At 44.7% G+C, this 21,364-nt stretch overlaps 1 protein-coding gene across 5 annotated transcripts in view; it reads right to left on the bottom strand.

The window, feature by feature from the left end:
- Positions 1–1,478: 1,478 nt before the first annotated feature.
- Positions 1,479–21,364, bottom strand: part of LOC142776470 (uncharacterized) — a 103,335-nt gene continuing 83,449 nt past the window's right edge. Inside the window, exons 3-8 of one of the 5 annotated variants that reach the window (XR_012887560.1) lie at positions 8,365–8,509; positions 6,237–6,296; positions 6,072–6,122; positions 5,899–5,967; positions 5,712–5,795; positions 1,479–5,612 (exon numbers count right to left, since the gene is read on the bottom strand). Coding sequence is in view for 2 of the 5 variants with exons in the window: in XM_075880198.1 (XP_075736313.1) it covers positions 6,109–6,122; positions 6,237–6,296; positions 8,365–8,509 (219 nt within the window). In the remaining 3 variants the exon portion in view is untranslated. Of the gene's footprint in view, positions 6,015–6,071; positions 6,123–6,236; positions 6,297–8,364; positions 8,510–21,364 lie in introns of all 5 variants that reach the window. The other 4 variants (XR_012887561.1, XR_012887559.1, XM_075880198.1 and 1 more) reach the window with 4 other exon arrangements.

Genomic DNA, 21,364 nt, shown 5'->3' on the forward strand with positions numbered 1-21,364 from the left:
TATAGGCGAGAAACTGGAGGCGACGACACTATCTGACAGTCATCGCGTTTTTATAAGAGAATTGCGCCAGACGACCGAACAGAACCTCAACTGGCGAAGGCACACGCAACAACGTGGTATGTGAAATCATTTTATTGTCCTAGTAAACAAGTAGACACAAAAAAATAATTTGTCTCAAACTATACAGCGAAAGAGCATACAAGCGATAAAATAGATCTAAGCATAAAATAACGCTCAAATATGCACGCTAACAGCTTACTGAATCATAACTTAACTTCAGCTTACTGCTGGGACAGCTTGCTGAAAAAATAAAATAAAAAAGAAACGCATCATTCGCCTTCAACGGAATTGTTGTAAGCGAAACGAGGCCCATGTGCTTAGATCTAGGTGCACGTTGATGAACCCCAGGTGCTCGATATTTTCCGAACCCTTCACTACAGGGTCTCTCAAGCATATCATGGTTTTCAAAGTTAAATGCAAACCATTTAATATATCGATAACCACGAAACACCCAATGTGCCTCAATACGACCCGACTGCAACACAGTAAAGCTTATCAAGACATACCAGCATAGTCACAATTATATTGATTGCAATTGGTTCCTTGTGCATGTTGTAAAAGAAGTCAACCGCGATATTAAAAAAAGAAATTGCAATCGGAAGTGATCGGTGTAACACTTGCTGCAGTATATCCTGCTCAGCAAGCTGACTGAAAACGCGCCTTGAGCAAATAGAACTGTGCACACTAGCTGGTGATGGCAGTGACTGCAACCAACAGCGCCGAAAAGAATCTGGGCATGCATGCCGAAGGGGCCCGCTTGGCAGTACGGAGGTGCCTAGTCAGGAATGCATTCCCGTTAGAATTGGTCCTGCACTTGTATGTAGCTGTGCATTTTTTTACAATGATAGCACATTTGTACAAAAGCACAAGTTTAAAAGATACATTGCAATAACAGTTTGTAAAATACACTATGCATTTGCAGTTGATTGCTATTTTAACAGTACAGCAAGAATACTCACGCACATTTCTGAACAATAAAAAAAACTGAAGATAAAGCACTGTACACTTAATTTACAAGAACAATGAATATGCCACTTGGTTCACTTATTGTTGTATTCGAGGGCTCTGATCTTCTTGCTAATTTGTTTCTTTCTTTAAAAACTTATAATGCAATGGTGAAGTTAAACTAGTATTGAAACTATCAAATGACAAAACTAGATTAGGGTAATAACTTTGAAAAATGGCTAGGTCTTGATGCGGTCCGAATTGGGGAAAGACAGGGTGACCGATCGGCACAGTATTAGTCGGAGAAAGCTTCCAGAGAAGCAGAAGAATGGCATAGAGTTCTAACCTACACATGCAGGAGACTTATGATTATGAATGGTATCAACGAACAAACACCACGTGTAGTGGAAAATCTGAATAACATTTACAAATTGAACTCTACACTAAGCCTTGACAACAAGGAGGTGAAAGAGTTATACGAATAGGCATGGTGCTTGAATGGTTTAAGAACTACTCAGAAAACGAATACAGTATCACCATCATGCAACTAAGAACATTTACTATAGCTCAATATTCATGGAAGACTTACATGCAAGAATAAGAAGAAACGAAGTAAATGAAGCATTATGAAACTAATGATTGATATGTGGGGTTTAATACATTATGAAACTATGGCTTCGAGTGTTGGGATAGGTAAGGTGAAATCTTGAGAAAAAGTAATTTACGCTATGTAATAAACGCCATCAGAAAGCATGGTAACAGCAAAGATGAAAATAAAAAGCCTTAGTGAACAAATAAAAAGTCAGATGGACTTGTGTTATGAGGGAACCCAGGCATGATGCCGACTATGAAAGTAGTGTGCACAGGCTAAGAGAGCTCAACGACTGCACTCAACCTGAAGAGAAAATGAAAAAAAGAAAACTGGCCACCCTTTATGCAGTCCGTATAAAAATGGGGATGCAGGAATGGCATTAAGAACAAATAGGATACATAAAAAATGACTATGAAAAAAATTAGCAAAACAGTCTTGCAATAAAAACTTGTTGCTGGCAAGTGTGTTCTTCCCATTGAAGGAGCAGACAATGTGCTAAGCTATATAAAGACAAAAGCACGTAACAGGAGCAGGTGCAAAATTTCTGAAGCTATTGAAGCAGTTTAGAAGTATAGCACTAAAAAGAAAAATAGGTAAGCTTTTTCAAACCACCGAAGACAATAATTGATGAAAGTACTTTACCTCAAGAGATAAAGAAAGGAAGCACCAAAACGGGATGAACCAAAATGCATGCAGCAAAGGGTAAGACGGGCAATAAGCAGGGCAACTTATTTAAGTTATAGTAGAGGTGGCATCTAATTTTTACTAAAATCAAAGCCAAAGCTCTTATTGAAGTCCTAGTCACCTAAGTCAAAGCAACGTCTGCCCCATGCATTGAGGTGGAAGGGGTCAATGCAATGAATGTCCCTTTTCCCCACCTGAAGGGAAACACTACACATGTCTGACAAAACAAGGATCAGCTGGAGCTATGGAATGGATACCAAGACATGGGATATGTCATTGTATTGTGCATTTTGACCTCAAATCACACCATTGACCTCACTTGAGTGGTGTTTCAGTGAAATAAGCTTCAGATTTGTACCAACTGTGCAAGGATTGCACATGGTTAAGTACAATAGAGCAATTGTTTGCTCTAAATAACTGCAATTACTGGTGTCAGTGCATGCACTGACACCAGTATTGTCGCAGCACAAAGCAAGGGTAAAAAAAGCAGCACCCATACCAAGTTGGCTCCACTTTGCAAAGTGAACAGTTAAGGTTGATTCTATGAAAGATAGAAAAACATGGTATACTTGATATCTCAGATTTTTATTTTTTTCTTATATTATGCCCACACGATGCAATTACTCAAAATAACATTTCGTTTTCAAATAAACACTTTTTTAAACCAAAACAAGATAGAGAATCATTGCCAGGTGACAACGGCCATCTTACCAAAAGTGCATTTTCCTGAATGCATGATCATGCTAACAGTGATGCAAGCTGTATACCACAAATATCTTCTTACTTAGTACAATTAAAAGTAATGAAGAAAAAGCTCTCGTGATCATTTGAAATTCTAGGTAATCGAAGTATTTTTGGAAATTCTCAAAACACCATGTTTATGAAACTCGCTCATTTTTGGGGTGTGATTTCTGCTTTTGTTATTTACATAGCTAGATCATGCTTAAAGTGCTGATAATACCTGATCAGGGTAATTATACTCTGCATTTTCATTTGTATAGTGATTTTCAAATGAGTGAAAAAAAAAACGTACACTCAATTTTGCTCAATCTTTTTTTTAAACTGCGCTAATATATTCTGAATAAGCATGGTAATCATTTTGGTCAGACCCAACTTACAAACTTTGAAATATCGTGTTTTCAGAACGTATATTGTAAATCACATCATTTTTTGAAAAGAAGTAACAGTAACGCACTTTTTTTGCTCCGTTTTTGCAAAATAACTGATAGAGATATTTACGTAGAGTACAAAGTGTTTCTTAAAAAAAGATACCCATTTAACGACATGCATTTGAGTAGTTGGCGACTTGGCTGGCGTTTGCTACCACTCAGCCCAAAGAAAGCCCTTCCAGAAATGTCCTCCTTTTTTCCGCGTTGTTCAGATAGAACAAAAAATTTGTATCTTGGATAATAATCAGTCAGCTTTCCTAATGCGTGTGACCTGCCTTTCTAATTGTGCTAAGAAGTAAGATATTTGCAATGTATAGCTTGTATTGCTGTTAGCATACGCACTTTTCGTAAAATGGCCATCATCAGCCGATCAGATATTGCTAAAGAAAAAAACCCGCCTAATCTGAAACACGACGAAGCCACCTCCTTCAAGCACACTAGATTTGGGCAGGACATTTCAGTTTCCCACCAATGGCTGTCACGCTAGTTTTTGAAGTTTTCTTTTGACAGCTGATTTATATGCCTTAGCTTTGCTTTACTCTCTGTACTTGAAATTCTGAAACCAGAGTATCCTGATTCGTACATATTTTTTCAGGAACAATTTAATATGGCAGTCTCCACTGCAGAATGGCCCTTCGGGGATCTCCAATGTCAAGAAGTGCGCGAGATACTCCTACACGGTGTGCAACAGCACCGATTAGCGCATTGAATAAGGCTTCCAGGTTATGAACAAAAGAGAGCGCTGCCTCAGTTGGCACACTGATATGTCCTCCTGGCTTGCCCCCTATGTCCACAGCATCATGTATACCGGACAATCTGAAGACAGCTCTTGGCTGCTATCCTTCAGCAGTACTGTACACTTCTCACATGCCTTTCTTTTTTTTTTGGAAAGTGTATACCAAATAACCTGACACATAACAAAATATATTTGGCTCAAGCTCATCAACTGGTTCATCTCCAGACAAATTTATATGCTCAGTTTGTTCACTGATAGAATGCTTCATCTTCCTTTCTTCGATTTGGACACACAAGCTATTCAAGGAGTCGAATAGCTGGTCTATTCTTTCGACAAATTTAGCTGTTTTCATGGCTTCTGGTGGAAGAACTGTGAAGGCTACAAAAGCTTTGATGGCGAAATAAGCGCTGTTGCTTAAAACCTGTGCAGCGAACAACACTACCATATTCTCAAACGGGCTCTTGTATATATATGTTTATCAGTACACTTTGGGACATACTTCAGCTTCATATGGTGGCTAGACTCGTATAAATTTCTTATGAGCTTCCAAGATACAACAGGTTCACTGATTTTAAGGTCATATTTGCGCAAGTTATATCCCTTGCATCTTAGCAGACGATATCTGCAATAAATGGCCTATTAGGACTTACACAAAGTGTTTTTACCACCGCACAATCGCTCCCCCCTTGGTCACATACTATTGCTTTTACAGAGATGTTGCATGATTTTAGGTTGCTGAATAGCTGCTCGAGCAAAAGAAAAAGGGGTAATAAATGAACTGTGCCATCCCTTGTTAAAAAGGGCTACTGATAGGACCCATTTTTTGGCTTTTCCTAGTGCCACCTCGAGCATAGTAGTATTCGCTACACTGCCCGTCCTATCTCTTCCATTAGCAACATACCCGTGAATAACATCTTCTGTAGGGTCGTACTGAAAGTTTCTTTTCAGTGAAATTTCATCGAACACCAAGCAACAAGCTCGTTCCGATTAATGGTCAGTTTTCGGTTTGTTTATTAATTTGAGAATAGCAGGCAGTAAATCAGATTTAATGGTGACGGCAGATATCAAAGTCCTCAGCGTTCTCACAGTTGGAAGGCTAAGCAATTTGGAAAAATATTTATATGCCTTCAGACTTGAAAAGGAGAGATTTAGGGCAAGCTTACTAAATAACATGAGCCAACGGCTCCATGTTTTCTGCGGGGTTCAAAGTGCACTTGTACTTTTAGTAGCTCTAAGAAGTCCTTGCTGAGGCAATTTCCAGCTTCAGCAATGAACTGTACATGCGGGAGAGTACGGTTCACAGGCCTTTTTATTCTGGAGATGACTCGACGAAGCATCATGACTATGCTGCAGTAGTGTTGTAGCTTCTGCTTCGTACGTGGGGCTCGCATTTTCCGGACTCCGATCCTGGCCTTTTTCAATGTGCCTGGAAAATAGATGGTAAAGGCAATGTAATGAAAATGCAAAAAATTACCATATTTATTATTATCACTGGTCTGCCTCTGCACAGAAAGCGGAAACTTGCTCTGCATGGGTGTGGTGCCCACAAATTGATGTCCTTTAGGTTCTAGGGAGGCTATTCCAAATGACGTAGATGCCTCGGATAGCACTACAAGGAGAGAACCAATAGATCATATTTTGCATTTTCTCAAGCAAGAGAAGATTCACATGAAATACTATATAGAGACAAGCAAGTATGGTATGAAACTCACGGTCCATGGAAGTAGGAGCCTTCGGGCCTGGTGCATGTGGCTCAGGAGAGTCTGGTAGTTCTGGAGGAACTTTATGAAGAGAGGATGCAAGTCAGATTGCGCACCTGCTCGAGCAGCTATAAAATAATGATAGAATCATATCTATAGTTAAGCAAGAAAGGCGTGGGACTTACGAGGTGTAGAAATTCTCGACGTGCACGACCAGGACGGTTAGTCTGATACTCCTGGAAGCAGTGCAGGAAGAGAATAGGCAGGTAGTATTGTGTAACTACTCTATGCAGCAATAAAATGATGAAAGAATCTCATACACAGTTCAGCGAGCAAAGAATAGAACTTACCAGGCATAGAAATCCTCGACGTGGATGGCTGAGACTGGTTGTCTGTAACTTCTGCGAGCCCTACAAACAGAGAGGAGGCAGGCCGCATTTCGTAACTACTCTATGTAGTAAGAATATGATGGGAGAGCCTCAAGTGAGCGAGGCATATAAATTACCAGGCACGGACGGCTGGGAGTCTAGGTAGTCTGGCAGTTCTGGCTGCTTTAGTGAATGGAAGTGCGCATGTTAACATTGCATGAATTAATTAAACAAAAATATTTCATTGCATTATAATGAAGTACAATTGGAATGAACTAATGATTGGGCGTAAGGATGTGGGAGCACTTACTTGTATTTCCTAAACGACATTTTTATGGAAGCTTTCGTAATGACCGTAATCGATAGGCCAGTTTAATGTTCAGAGTTCTGAGTGTCAGAGCTGTGAGCCGAGCCATCTGGTCCAAATTCGTGCATTAAGAGATTTACCTATCATATGAGCACCACGAAATGTAAATGTACAGGCACTGAATATGCTCACCTGAAGCACTCCGCAGTTTGAATAGAGACATACTGACTATTCACAGTTTTAAACTAGCAAAACAATTTATGTCCAACAACAAGGACTCTGCCCATCAAGAGAGAATAAGTGGACACAATACTGTTATGGCGCACAAATTTTAGACATTAGCCAATATTTCCCTAGCTACAATCTAGAACAGCCTTCACAGCTATGTTTGCTTCAAGGTGAGTACATAGGTTCTGGTCAAAAAGTGGTGCCAGAGGTATATGTAAATCTTGTTGTTTACAATTAATAAAAAGGCAGCCGCACAATGTAATAGCTCGTGCACTAGCTTCTAATTCTAATTATTTGCTAAACAACAAGGGCTGACTGAAGATTTGGCACAGTTTAGTTATTGTAGCAGCAAAAGGGACTACAGCAGACCAGCCCGGTCATACATATGGCCACATTGCACCATTGAACTTTCTGAAAGCATGAGTCTGGCAAGCATCAAAAGTAGGGCTGTGTCAATAGCAAAATTTAGAATGTGAACCAAATTCAAATATTGAATTGCGAGTGCAAATCGAATAGTTTCAAATATTCTCAGAATATTTCAACAACATTTCTCAAACAGTTCGACGCGAAATTTCAGAAAAAGAACATGTTGCGAGAAGATTTTTTAGCATACTCTTTCGAAATATAGCACCATGTAAGCGTTTCTTTTCACTAAGTTGATGAATACTGGCAATGCGGAATTTAATTGTTCGTTTATCGAGAATGAAGGATTGCCCTGGAAGAGTCGTATTTAGTACATGATTTGATACAACCAAAGTGTTGCAGACAACAATTCACGTGTGAAGGGCAAAAATGCTATTTTCTCAGCCTCTCCACCTCTTTCACTTTCTGTGGAAGCACGACTGATGTGGCAGACAAAGTAGTGCATCCTTTACTTTAGGAGCTCCAAATCTGTTTAATAGGAGTCAACATACAAGAACACTCGAAAGTTTGGATGCTAAAAAACTTCGGCATCCTGTTTCTCGGTTTCCTGCCCGAATTTCCAGTACGAAACGGCAATAATAAAGTTCCCACTTCTTTCACTTGCATTATTTTCATGTTGGAACCAGGGTGTTCTTGAGCTAATACACTTGCAACTGTAACAGAGCTTAAAAGGCAGCTTTGCTGCAACACAAAGACTAATGAGGTGAAGCATACTAAAGATATGAAATGGTTGCTTCTAATAAGACGTTCACTGCATTTGTCTTCGGGAAGCTCGAATAGTGAAAATTCCAGTGCGAAAGAAATCGAAAACCCTATTCAAATAATGTTCAAAATTTTGAATATTTGTATGTCCCTAATCAAAATCATAGGCATAGCCAGAGGGAATTTTCAAGTTAAGCCATAAAAAAGTAATGAATATAAGAACAAGACCACTCACTATCGCTGTTTATGCACTGAATGGCACCGCGACTTTAAAGGGATACTGAACGAAAATTGGAAAAACTAAAAAAACTTCGTAATTATACATAGAAGATGCCACTGTTCTGATAAACAGAGTTTATTTCCCGTATTTATGAACAGTTGATTGTATTTTTAATGGATTGTTAGCGGGTGAGGGCTGCTCACGAGTGCGAGCAGTGACGTCAAACTCACCGAGGCGCACGCAGGATGCAGGTGTTCTTGTCCCCTTCTTTCTTTTCTCCAGCTGTCCTTTCACTCTACTCTTTCCCTTCCACAAAGTGCTGGTGCTTAGCCCCAGCCGGAAACATTGTTCACTCATGTTTCTTTCATACCGGTTCTGGAAAACGAAGTGGAAGATGAGCGAGTCGAGAGAGGCGGGTGATAGATGGCATTGTTGGTTTGCCAGTTTCTGGTGAGTTAGACGTCACCCAACAACACATCATCTAGTTGGCAGCGCTGCCGCTAGACAGGATACTTTGTGAAAAACACATGAAATTCATTATTTTCCTGTAATTTATGCTTGTAATAAGGGTTGTCTATATCGATTATTAATTTGGCTGAAAATATTGGCGGAAAAATTTCGTTCAGTATCCTTTTGAAGAACCTTTATACTGCCTTTCGTACTTTTTCATTACATTTAAAGTAAATATGCGCATCGAGTTCCATTTGCAGTCGCTTCAGTAGACACAAATTTTTGTCAGGAGAGGGGGCGGGGTTGACCATACTTTGACTATGTTCATGCGTCCGTTTCTATGTGCACATATACAAATAAAAGATTGAAAAACTGATAGGAGGGTGGGCAAACACTTACGTCCCACTTTTTTTTTTCTGTCGAAGAACGTTTAACATCAGCTAAAACAATTAGCACAATGGTAAATGGCTGTCACCACCCCTAAGTACGTTTAAGCTCTATAAAAGTTGGTTTACCATGGTTTTGAAAAGTGGAAGTAGTGCCATTATGTCTGAAGTTTTTAGAATTTTCTAGAAGCCTCTGAATTTTCGGCCTCTTTGCAAAACAGAAAACTGTCAATCACAATACCAATTCTTGTATTTTGCTTGTTTTGTAGAAACAAAAGTTCACCTCTGAGTCAGCATGGTTTTATGTACACTCGGACAGTAGCTTGACTGAAAAATTAATTGAAAACAGTCTGCAAAATTGTCATACTTCTCTCTAAACCTAATTGTGCATAATGGCACATGGCAATTATTTTCTTGATAACTTTTGCCCCATATAAATTTAGGGAATTTTTTTCAGGGACAGCATGTGCACACTACCATTTCTACAGAAGTGAGATATCGAAATAGACAAAAGATAATTTGTTTGTGTGGTGAAGCAAGCTTTGCAGGGACAGACCACAGTCCCATGAATACTTTTGAAGCAAACCGGCCGCTGCAAAATAAGGTACCCAAATCGTTCTTCTACACATGACCGCAAGTGCTTTTTTGCATAACTTGTTACGCTCATTCCATGGCAAATGCTCGGTAATGTGGTATCACATGATGTTACTTTCATGGGTCACTGCGAATTATATGTATATTCCACAGTCAGTTTTCGGAACTTGTAAAAAAAAGTAATAGGCAAATGTACGAAATATCACCTGGAATAGTACATGTTTTGAGCATTCCGAGATGACCGATACAATGCGTCACTGTAATGTGCAGGGCTGCTCGAAAACTTAGAAATCTACAGTAGCCTAGGAACTTACCACCCCCATGCACGGGTAATGTTAAAGCGACCGTGTACTGAATAGTGAGCTGCAGGAGCGTCGCCCATATTGCCACGTTGCTTTTCTCAAGTTTTGTTATCGCCCCAATACACTACACAGTTCTCAGCGCAAACCGCACCTGCAGTTTTCGGGAAGCTTCAGGACTCTAGCAGATCACTACGACAAGATCACGCCCACTCCGTGAACTGTACAAATTATTCTGGAACATACGTCACCGCTAGCGATAACGCTAGAACATTCGATGGCAAGTGTATAAATGCTGACGTGCTTCAACACTTGTCAGTTGATCGACGGCCGACGCTGCATGCGCCGCTATCAGATCAAGGGTGCTACCGTAACCCGACTTTTCGTTTAGCGGGCACAGGTTCGCCTAAATAAACAGTTTGATCTGATTACTCCGTCTCCTGCCTTTAACCACGTCACGACCCCGTGACATCTGGTGAAGGTGCTGCTTCTTTCATGTAACGGATGCCCCCGTCAAGCCGTGAACCCAGCCATGTCACAGAGAAGATACCGACGCCAACCAGGAGCTGCGAACAAGTCGCTGGCAGAAAGTTCTACCATCGGAGCACGGGCCTAGGCAAGACAAGGCGCGGAAGACCAAGGAGATGACCTCTACTGCGGCTACAATGACAACCGCAGCGTCCCAGCCCGCGATCGTCATGCATCAACCCAGGGAACCACCAACTTTACGTGGGTCATCGTTGGAAAACCCGAAGACCTGGCTAGAGACATACGACCGCGTGGCCGCCCTCAACCACTGGGACACTGAAGAAAAGCTCCTTCATGTGTACTTCTACCTGGAAGACACCACAAGGATCTGGCTCGAAAATCGGGAGTCTGCGCTTCAAACGTAGAATGTCTTCTGCGGCGTATTCCTGCAAAGTTCGCGGGCATCGCTCGCAAGGCGAGGGCCGCTGCTTTACTAGAAACCCGGGTTCAGCTACGAAATGAAAATGTCACCATTTTCACAGAAGAAATGACCCGCCTATTCCGTCACGCTGACCCGGACATGCCTGAGGAAAAGAAAGTTCGTTTCCTCATGCGAGGGGTCAAACAGGAGCTTTTCGCGGGACTGATGAGGAATCCACCGAACACTGTTCAAGAATTCGTATCAGAGGTGAGCACTATCTAAAAGGCCCTGGACATGCACACCAGACAGTATAATTGTCACTTGACTGCCGACTGCGCTGCTTCTCAGGCCATTGACTCTGAAGACCTGCGTGAAACTATCTTACCGATCGCGCGGCAAGAGCTGCACAAGCTGTTGCCTTCGGCGCCGCCTCAAGTGGATTCGATCGCCAACATTGGGCGAGAAGAAGTTCGGCAATCGCTTCTAATTCCCCAAGCACCGCTGCCCGAGCCAGAAGCTATGAGCTACGCCGCTGCAGTGCGCCACAACGCTCTTTCCCGTCCACGCCAAAACGCGACCCTGTCGCACTTCTGTCGCCAGACGCCACCGCTGTCACCACCGATGCCCGTAATATAGAAATACGGCTGTATACATGAACACGGTTCCCCATTTTGACCGCAAAAAACAAGCAGAGACTGACTCATATTTGTTAACAGAGCAAGCGAACGTGCGTGTAAGCTTGCGTTATCCGCAGTTGCTGCCTCGTATTAAATACAATCAATCATTGACGCTTGACTTGTAGCACAAGGACGCACAGTATGGACCACTGTTACAGGGAACACGCAAGCTCGTGGCCGACGGGCAACGCCGCGCTAACTAGCAGAGAGATTTATAAATGCGGCGCATGCATGCGCATGGAATCGTAATGGCGGTGCGCACCCAGTTTTGCCTGCTACTTCTCCGCCCGGGCGCATAAAAGCTTTGGGAAGCGCGTAATTTTGCGGTACAGTTTATCTAGCAGCACTCTTCCTGCTGCTCGTTGGACTTTCAGCAAGGCCAAAAAATGTACGGTTATATTTATTGCCGCACTTTTTCGCCAGCTCTCCCAGTATACAGTCCGTCATATTTTTCACGTGCTCCTCGCTGCAACTAGACGCTTTTGACAACAGAAATAGACATTGAAGTTTGACGTAGCGAACATTCTATGCTCGCATTCGCCACCATGAAATTAAGTAAGTTGAAGGAGTGCGAAAATGGAAAGCGCTAAGTGTTGGGGCTCACTAACGATCGGAAAAACGTGTCAACTTGCACGTTGACGATTCGTCTTTGCGAGCGTGTGCTGGAGATATCTTCTGGGCATGCGTTTTAAGAAGATGGAGCACGTGACCCCGAGTCACATGGTACGTGACACCTGCAGATCGCTAAGCGGCAATCAGCGCCGAGCAACGTCTCACCGCGCATAAATATCCAAAGAAGTGGACTGAGGGGATGACCACCACCGCAGCTCTACTAGCAGAGCAACAGAAATAGCAATTCAAAAGTTGCAGAGATGGTCCAGACCAGCGGCAAGTAATGTTTTCTTGCGCTTTACTTTCTTAACATTTCTATGATATTTCTTTCACCACGCACCCTTTGCCCCGCGGAGGGGGTTGGAGGGTAGATGATTGTGCGCGCACGCGCTTATCTTTCGATGGGGGAGATTCGTGCGCCTTCGGCCACTTCACTCGCTGCACAGGCCCTGTTTGCGTAAAGAGTGCTTTTCGTACACAGCTAAGTAACAACAGGGGCACTTGTTAGTTCGCACTCACCTGTACCTGCGATAACGTTTCGTGCGTCGTTTTTATTTAAACAGTGCTTTAAGTGTCGAGCTGTAAACGTTAGTTCGCTCTCGTCCTGTGTGTGTTGTTTTCGTAAGTCAATTTTGCGTGAGACGCGCACTCCAAGTTTTGATCTGCCTGCCGTTCTCAATGCTAGATTCCAAGTTGTTGCTATGTCATTCATTGTATCGCCCTTGCGGTGAAACTGACTTTTTTGCTAGATCTTTTCCCATTTAGTTGATGTTTTTTATCCTGCATTGCTTTCTCTCTATTTACGGCACATGGTAGCGCCTGTCAGGTTACACAACGAACACGCACACATATAGATACATTGCTGACCAGTGGCACACCATGGGCAAATCGTGCGTGGACACATACTAAAGTCGACTGATATTCGCAAAGCGCCCGTCGTCACCGACAGAGTCGTCCAAGACTCTGTGTGCGTGTTTCTCGTGTCACCTGGTGTGCGCTGCACAGATTTGATATATATGTATAGTGTAAGCGTCCATATGTATCTTCATCATAGTTTACCATATCATCGATTTTTGGGTGTGAGCTTTTTGACTGGACCTGTGACACATGTTCGCCCCTGCGAACACACACACACACACACACACACACACACACGCATATATATATATATATATATATATATATATATATATATATATATATATATATATATATATATATATATAGAAAGAGAGAGAGACTTATGCCAAGGAAGGTATAGGGGAATTTATTAGGCCAATTGTAATGTAAATAAGAAGAAAGAAAGGTGGGTGAAAAGATAACTTGCCGTGGGCAGGATCCGAACCTGCGACCTTCGAATAACGCGTTCGTTGCTTAACCACTGATCTACCACGACAGCTATCCCCCCAGCCACTTCATTGGGTATCTATGTCAATTTAAACGTGGGAGTGTCAGTCAGCGCCACTAGTAGCCATGGCGGCGAGTGTGGTACACTCTTTATGAGCCTGTTTGGCGTCACGTAGCACGTGAACTTATTACTAACTGGCAGCTGACCAATAGTCCCCCGTATACAACCTAGAGGCATCAAGTCTGCCAGTACGAGACCCTTGTTAATGAATAAGAGAAACAAGTGTATCTTTAAGGGCTCGTTTTTCATGTTTTACACAATATTAATGAGATCTAACAGACAATTATGCCAAGGAAGGTATAGGGCAAGTTATTAGGCCAATTGTAATGTACACGAGAAAAAAGAAAAGTGGGTGAAAAGATAACTTGCCGTGAGCAGGATCCGAACCTGCGACCTTCGAATAACGCGTTCGATGCTCTACCACTGAGCTACCACGACAGCTATCCCCCCCGCCACTTTATTGGGTGGCTGGGGAGATATCTGGGGGGATAAAACACGAAAAACGAACCCTTAAGTAAACACTTGTTTCCCTTATTCATTAACAAGGGTCTCGTACTGGCAGACTTGATGCCTCTAGGTTGTATACGGGGGACTATTGGTCAGCTGCCAGTTAGTAATAAGTTCACGTGCTACTTGACGCCAAACAGGCTCATAAAGAGTGTACCACACTCACCGCCATGGCTACTAGTGGCGCCGACTGACACTCCCACGTTTAAATTGACATAGATATATACCAGTATATATACCACAACCGGTAATTACTAATTACCGGTCGGACTACTCTTCATGTTATGTGCTTTATTTTTTATTTTTATTTGTAAACAACGTGCTCGCGCATGGAAACAATATTTTTTTTTACTCGTAGATTAGGTGCCCTTCATAATGTGTGACTTGCATATATATATATATATATATATATATATATGCCCATATATCGCCTTTCATACCGGTTTTCATATTTGTATCTTACTGATATGCACATGTATATAAACAGCACTCGTGCCATAAACTGTATTCTGATGAAGGCCGGACCCACGGCCGAAACGTCAATAAAATTACTTCGTACGTGCGTCTTCTTTCCTATACGAATAATCTTTCCCGGACCCAGCATCACTTTTGCTTTTGGTATATATATATATATATATATATATATATATATATATATCTGTGTGTGTCATTGGCGTTGGTTATTGACAAGATGGTTTGTCAAGTGGGACATACATGGGAAAAGAAACGCACTTCAATGCGCAACTCTTAAGTATAAATTTACAGTGATCTGATCAGAACCTTTCTTGTCAAGAGAGATCTGTGATAGTGTTACAAGCTGCCACTCTAGCGTCGCCAGCGCGAAGTCGGCGACGGGAATGACACTAGGTTGGTTCGTTCCGTACGCAAGCAGAGACAGTGAAGAGATCAGAGACGTGAGAAAACAAAACAACTTTACTCTAGTGATATTGCAGCACACGGAATCTAATACAACACTTCAATACAACTAACAAAATAAATCGACACTTGATACAACTAAAGAAATATATAACAGAAACAATAAATCAGCTTACGAGAGAGAACTATTACAAACTACACAAACTAACAAGAATAGAACGACGGAGGAGAAAGTTCGAAGATATAAACAGGTGAAGGCATACGTGTGATGACCGGCAGCGTTGTGTCCCCGACGATCGGATGCGAGAAGTCGAAGAGAGTTCTGGCACGACTGCGATGTCGGCGGTGTTGCAACGCTGGTGGCTCCGGGAGGCTAGTGCTTGCAGGTGACTTCGAGCAGGTTGAGCTAACTCGAGGCGAAGTCCCGATGTCTACGTTGCAGACGTTAATATCGCGTCACAACTAGACGAACGGCTAAGCTTAGGTGGCCAGCCGATACAGAGCCACACTAAAAACTTCTAGAAGATATGCTTGTTGATCTGTTTCTAGACCATGTTGGTCAGCGACTAGTCTGCCTAGCAGGGCAAAATCCTGCGCTTAAATCCCCCTCGTGTCTCCTCGCTCTCTTCCTTGGGGACAAGAGACCTCTACCTGGGTCCAATCATGCGCGTTTAATTGATGGGAAACTCCGCCCCAAAAATATTTTGACCCCACCCCTTTTTAATTTAGAGAGCGCCCTCAACTAGCGAGAGTGACAACCTGTCGGGTTGTTGTCATACGGCTTGGCCACCAGAGCGTTTCCCACGCTTCTCCCCGTGGGAACGGTCAAACGTTTGGCTCTCAGCCGGTGTGTCTCGTAGTCTAATCCTTGTTCGGGGTATACCGCGGCCTTTTACGACCTTGCAGACGCCGCCACAGTTACAAAAGGATTAACCGTCGGCGGCGACGTTCTAAGAAGAGCACCCCATTTTGCACTTCTCGGCTCCCTTTCATGCGCCGCCGTTTCTCACGGTCAGTCGGGGAGTACGGCGCCCCTTAATTGCCGTGACGCGGTGTCGCCAAAAATGGCCGTCCGTGACATTGCCCAACACTTTCAGATTGTTATTCATAACATTTGTTCACACGGAGGGGAATTTTTTCGACAACAAGGAACAAAACACCACCAACAAGGGAGACATGAGGGCTGTCCCTCGCATACACAACATAACTAGGCTGAGTGCATCAAAGTAACAACAAAAGAAAAAAACAAACAAATTGTTAGAGTACCAGCTTCAGTAACACGCAACAATATCAAGGCGCAATACAAACAAGAAGAGGAAATAGCCGTGTACGGCAGCCATCAATACAGAATACACTGCACGAATGTATACTACGAAACAAAACGGAACAGGTGCGCTCCTCTACTGTAGTGCAATCCAGCAAGTAAAACAACCAATACACCAGCAAAAAGAAAATAACTCAAAATACACTTCTTATACAATGAAATACGCACATAGAAACAGAAAACAACCGACGAAAGGAAAAAAAACAACATGCTCATAGACCTCAAGAACCATATCCGGCTCAAGTAATCGGCTCCCACGTTTTCGCTACCCTTCACATGCGTAATGGTGAACTGGTACTCTTGGAGTAGTAAACTCCATCGAAGTACTCGAGCGTTCAGCTGTTTCGCCTGTTGGATAGAACTCAGAGGCTGGTGGTCTGTCTGGACACAAAAATGTACTCCATATAAGTACATGGAGAATTTCTGAATTCCCCATACCAACGCGAGACATTCGCGTTCGATGGTACTATAGGAAGCCTCCCGTGGAAGCAGCTTTCGGCTGGCATAAGCTGTGGGGTGGAGCTTGCCTTCGTGGGCCTGCATGAGCACGGCTCCGAGATTTGTGTCCGATGCGTCCGTTCGAAGTACGAATGGTTGGTGCAAATCTGGTAGCCGTAGTATCGGCTCCGTCGAGACATGTTGTTTGAGACTTCGAAAAGCCTCCTCGTGGGCTGCTGTCCATTTCACCGAGTTAGCTTCGCCTTTCCGAGTTAAATCTGTAAGGGGAGCGCTGACGTCTGCGTAATTCGGGATAAATTTCCGATAGTGCCCGGTCAAACCGAGGAAGGCGCGCACTTGTCGCTTGGTTGAAGGACGTGGTGCAGCTTCGATCTTGTCGAGTGTTTTCCCCAGTGGTTGCAATCTGCCCCTGCCAACTCGGTGTCCCAAGAAGTCGATTTCTTTTACACCAAATTCGCATTTACTGGGGTGCACTGTAAGCCCGGTTCTCTGTATGCGCTCAAAAAGCAGTCCCAGAGACCTCAGGTGCTCTTCCCATGTCTCGGTGGCTACCAGTACATCATCGTAGTAGTGGTCCACACCGGGTATACCTTCTGCAATCTTCCGCATCAACTTTGCAAATACAGCAGGCGCTGTCTTGATGCCGAATGGCATGAAGCGGAACTGATATAGTCCCGATGTCGTCGAGAAGGCCGTCTTCGCTTTGGACTCTTCGGTCAGCGGGATCTGCCAATAGCCCTTCACGAAGTCGAGCTTCGAGAAATACTTCTTCTTTCCCACTGTAGCAAACACCGCGTCAGTTCTTGTCATAGGTTCGGAGTCGGCCACCAGAACGTTGTTCAGGCGTCGAAAATCGACACACAGTCGATTTGTCCCGTCGGGTTTCTTTACCAAAATGACTGGCGAATTATAAGGTGACTCTGATTTCTCAATGATGCCGAGCTTCTTCATCTCCCGCACCTCTTTCTCTACACCTTCCCGCGTTGCAAAGGGAAGAGGGTATTGTTTCACGTGGACGGGGTTACTCGTGGTGAGTTCGAGGTTGCAGTGGACCCAGTCAGTTTTGCCCGGGACATTCGAGAAAATACGAGCGTGTTCCCTGAAAATTCTTTGCAGCTGTACGATCTGCTGAGCGTCCAGTTTGTCGGAGAGCTTCACGTCTTCTTCCCCTTCTACTTTCAGCCAGTCAGGGGTTGGAATATTCTCGTCCTCGCTCGATTCCACAACACCAAATGTCACGTTGCACACCTTGGTGGAGGGACTGTCCCTCTCCTCGTATCTTTTTAGTAAGTTGGCGTGGAAGATTTTTCTGCCGCCAGCCGTGTCTACGACGTAGTCAGCTTCACCTTTCTTTTCCCGGACTTCAAAAGGGCCCTTCCATTGCAGCAGCAGCTTGTTCGTGTCGGTGGGAAGTAAAATTAGTACCTTGTCTCCGGGGTTGAAACTGCGCTCCTTCGCCTTTCGATTGTACAGCTTCGTGTACCGTGCTCCGGCTTTTTCCAACTCCTCGTGTGCCAGGCGGCACGTTTCTTCCAAACGGTTCCGAAGGTCGAAGACATGCTGGTACGTCGTCTTAGCTTCTTCAGTCAAGTCGGCGTTCGTCCAAAGCTCCTTCAGTATCGCCAAGGGTCCCCTCACATGGCGGCCGTAGAGAAGCTCGAAGGGTGAAAACCCCATACTGGCCTGCGGAACCTCCCTATAGGCAAAGAGGAGAGGTGCCAGGTAGCGGTCCCAATTTCTCGGTTTTTCGGCGCACATGCGCTTCAACATTAATTTCAAGGTGCCGTTGAATTTTTCCACCAAGCCATTCGCCATGGGGTGATATGGGGTGGTGTGGAGCTGGCGCACGGAAAGGAGCCGCGCTACTTCCTTCATCAGGTCCGATGTGAAGTTCGTGCCACGGTCGCTCAGTACCTCGCGGGGGACGCCAAATCGGGAGAACATCTCGACCAGGGCTTCGGCCACTCGCTCAGTTTCGATACTCGGGAGCGCCACTGCGTCTGGATACCGGGTGGCATAATCCATTAAAGTCAAAATGTATCGGTTCCCATGCTTTGAGGGCGGGTGAATCGGTCCCACTATATCGATCGCCACTCGCTTGAACGGGGTGTCGATTATGGGTGCCCTCCCCAGTGGAACATGTGGTACACGGCCCTTTGGTACGGTGCGCTGACAAATGTCACATGAGGCGACGAACCTTTTTACGTCAGCTGTGATGTCTGGCCAAAAGAACTCCTCCGAGATCCGGTCCTTGGTTTTCTGCGTGCCCAAGTGTCCTGCCATTATACCATCGTGTGCTATTTTAAGCACAGCTTCTCGGTGGCAGTGCGGAACGACTAATTGGCGTACAAGCCGTCCGTTGGCCTCTGTGTACTGTCGGTACAGCAGTCCCTGTTCTTGTCTGTACTCGATGCTTCCCTTCTCATTTCGGCATGTTTGCTTCCTGCGGATCTTCTCAAAACATTGTTTGAGTGTCGCATCTCCCTTCTGCTCGCAGCCATAGTTATCTCCCAGCAATCCCGCCGTGGTCCCAGGCGTACGAAGCTTGGCAAATTTTTCCGGCTGTGCATGTGCTTGGGAACGGGTGATAGCTGCTGCCACAGGCTCTTCGTTCAACTCCTTTGTCGCGACAGGTTTTTCAGTCTCCTTTCTGGGATCATTAGGAGGTCTTACGCCATCGATATTGCCCAGAATGAGGTCATACAGTGAATCTTGCAGACATAGTGCTGTCAGATTGCCAGTAAAGTAGGGGGTGTCAACCTCAATCCGTGCTTCGGGCAGCATCCTTGCTGTTCCGTCAACCAAGTAGACGAGTCTGCTTGTACCTGTCAGCTCGTCTTCCTTCACCAACTTCCTCCGCACGATTACTGTGTTGCACCCCGTATCCCGCAACACTGATATGTCTGTGCCTCGGAGGGTCCCTGTGGCCACTGGTAGGTTCTCGGCCAGATTTTTCGGCGGTGTAACCCTTACGGCGTTGACGACGGGGACTTTTTCGCCATTCCTAAGCTCTACATACCCGTCGCATATAGGATCCTCACGCGTTTCCCTTGGTGCGTAGAGGCAGGATGCCTGGAGTGAGTTATTTGCTCCTGACCGGCAGTCGTTTGCCCTATGTCCTTTTTTCCCACACTTGAAGCAGACGATGGCTACATTAGCGGCAGGTCTGTTGCGACACAAGTGCGGTGGGTGATTCCCACGATTGCAAATATAGCACCGTGGTAGTGGTGAGTGGCTGTTGCCTCCTTTTTCGTATTTCCCATTTTCTTCCGTTATGGGACCATCTTTCTTTGTTTTCGCTAGGCTTGTTCCACCCTGAGCTTCCAAAAACTGGTCTGCCAGCTCAAGCATGTCCTCCAGGGATCCCGCCCTCCTTTCTTTCAAATATAATGCCAGGTTCGAACCACATCCGTGCAAAAACCTCTCTCTAATCAACAATGCTCGGAGGACTCGAATTCTGTCTCAGTTTTGGACAGCTCAACCCATCTATCGAAGTAATGTCTTAAGCGGGCCGCGTACTGTGTTGCTGTTTCACTTCCTACTGGCCTCTCCTTATTAAACTTGTCTCGGAACCCATCCGCCGTGAAGCGAAAGCGCTTCAAGAGGGCGGTTTTAACCTTGGTGTAGTCCGCTGCATCTGCAGGCGGTAGCCTGCCATAAACACTTAGCGCCTCTCCTGTAAGACATGTCGAAAGCGCCGTCACCCATTGGCTTTCAGGCCACTTTTGCCCTCTGGCGATGCTCTCAAACCGGCGTATAAACGCATCTAAGTCGTCCCTTCCTTCGTCAAAGGTGACGAGCAGTCTACCTGTGTGTATTCTCAAACTCGGCTCCTCCCCGGCATCGCCGTGCTCACTGCTGGATTTGCTCACACTGCTACTCTCATTGAGGCGAATCTTTAATTGCAGTAACTGCACTTCCCGTTCTCCGGCTTCCCTAGCCGCTTCCCTTGCCGCTTCTCGTTCTTTCTCCCTTTCAACGCGTTCTCTCTCCTTTTCTTGGCGCTCTCTCTCCTTTTCTTCGCGTTCTCTCTCCTTTTCTTCACGTTCTCTCTCCCTTTCTTTTTTCCTTTTCCTCCAGGGCCAGTGCCCACTCTTCTCTGGCTAACGCCTGCGCCTGGTTCGTATCCCGGCTGCGGCGGCTGCATTTCCGATGGAGGCGGAAATGTTGTAGGCCCGTGTGCTCAGATTTGGGTGCACGTTAAAGAACCCCAGGTGGTCGAAATTTCCGGAGCCCTCCACTACGGCGTCTCTCATAATCATATGGTGGTTTTGGGACGTTAAACCCCACATATCAATCAATCAACGCCTGCGCCTGCTGCGCCTTAACCCATTGTCTCAGTTCGGCGCCCTCGAGGCCTAACTGTTTACCGTGTGCGATCCACTTATCAAAATCCATACACTCCATACTGCAAATTGTCACTATAATGCCCCTATAAAACCAGCGCAATTATATGCAGGGTGCAACCGCTTCCACTATGCGGCTCTATCACCACGCTGTCCGCACGGTTCTCGTTCACCCCTCACCGTCTTACTCTTGTACGGAACGTCTTGTCTCGCGGACGCCAGTTTTGTTACAAGCTGCCACTCTAGCGTCGCCAGTGCGAAGTCGGTGACGGGAATGACAGCAGGTTGGTTCGTTCTGTACGCAAGCAGAGACAGTGAAGAGATCAGAGACGTGAGAAAACAAAACAACTTTACTCTAGTGATATTGCATGCAGCACACGGGATCTAATACAACATTTCAATA

Source organism: Rhipicephalus microplus, chromosome X (assembly GCF_043290135.1).
Source record: "Rhipicephalus microplus isolate Deutch F79 chromosome X, USDA_Rmic, whole genome shotgun sequence".
Classification (NCBI taxonomy): domain Eukaryota; kingdom Metazoa; phylum Arthropoda; class Arachnida; order Ixodida; family Ixodidae; genus Rhipicephalus; species Rhipicephalus microplus.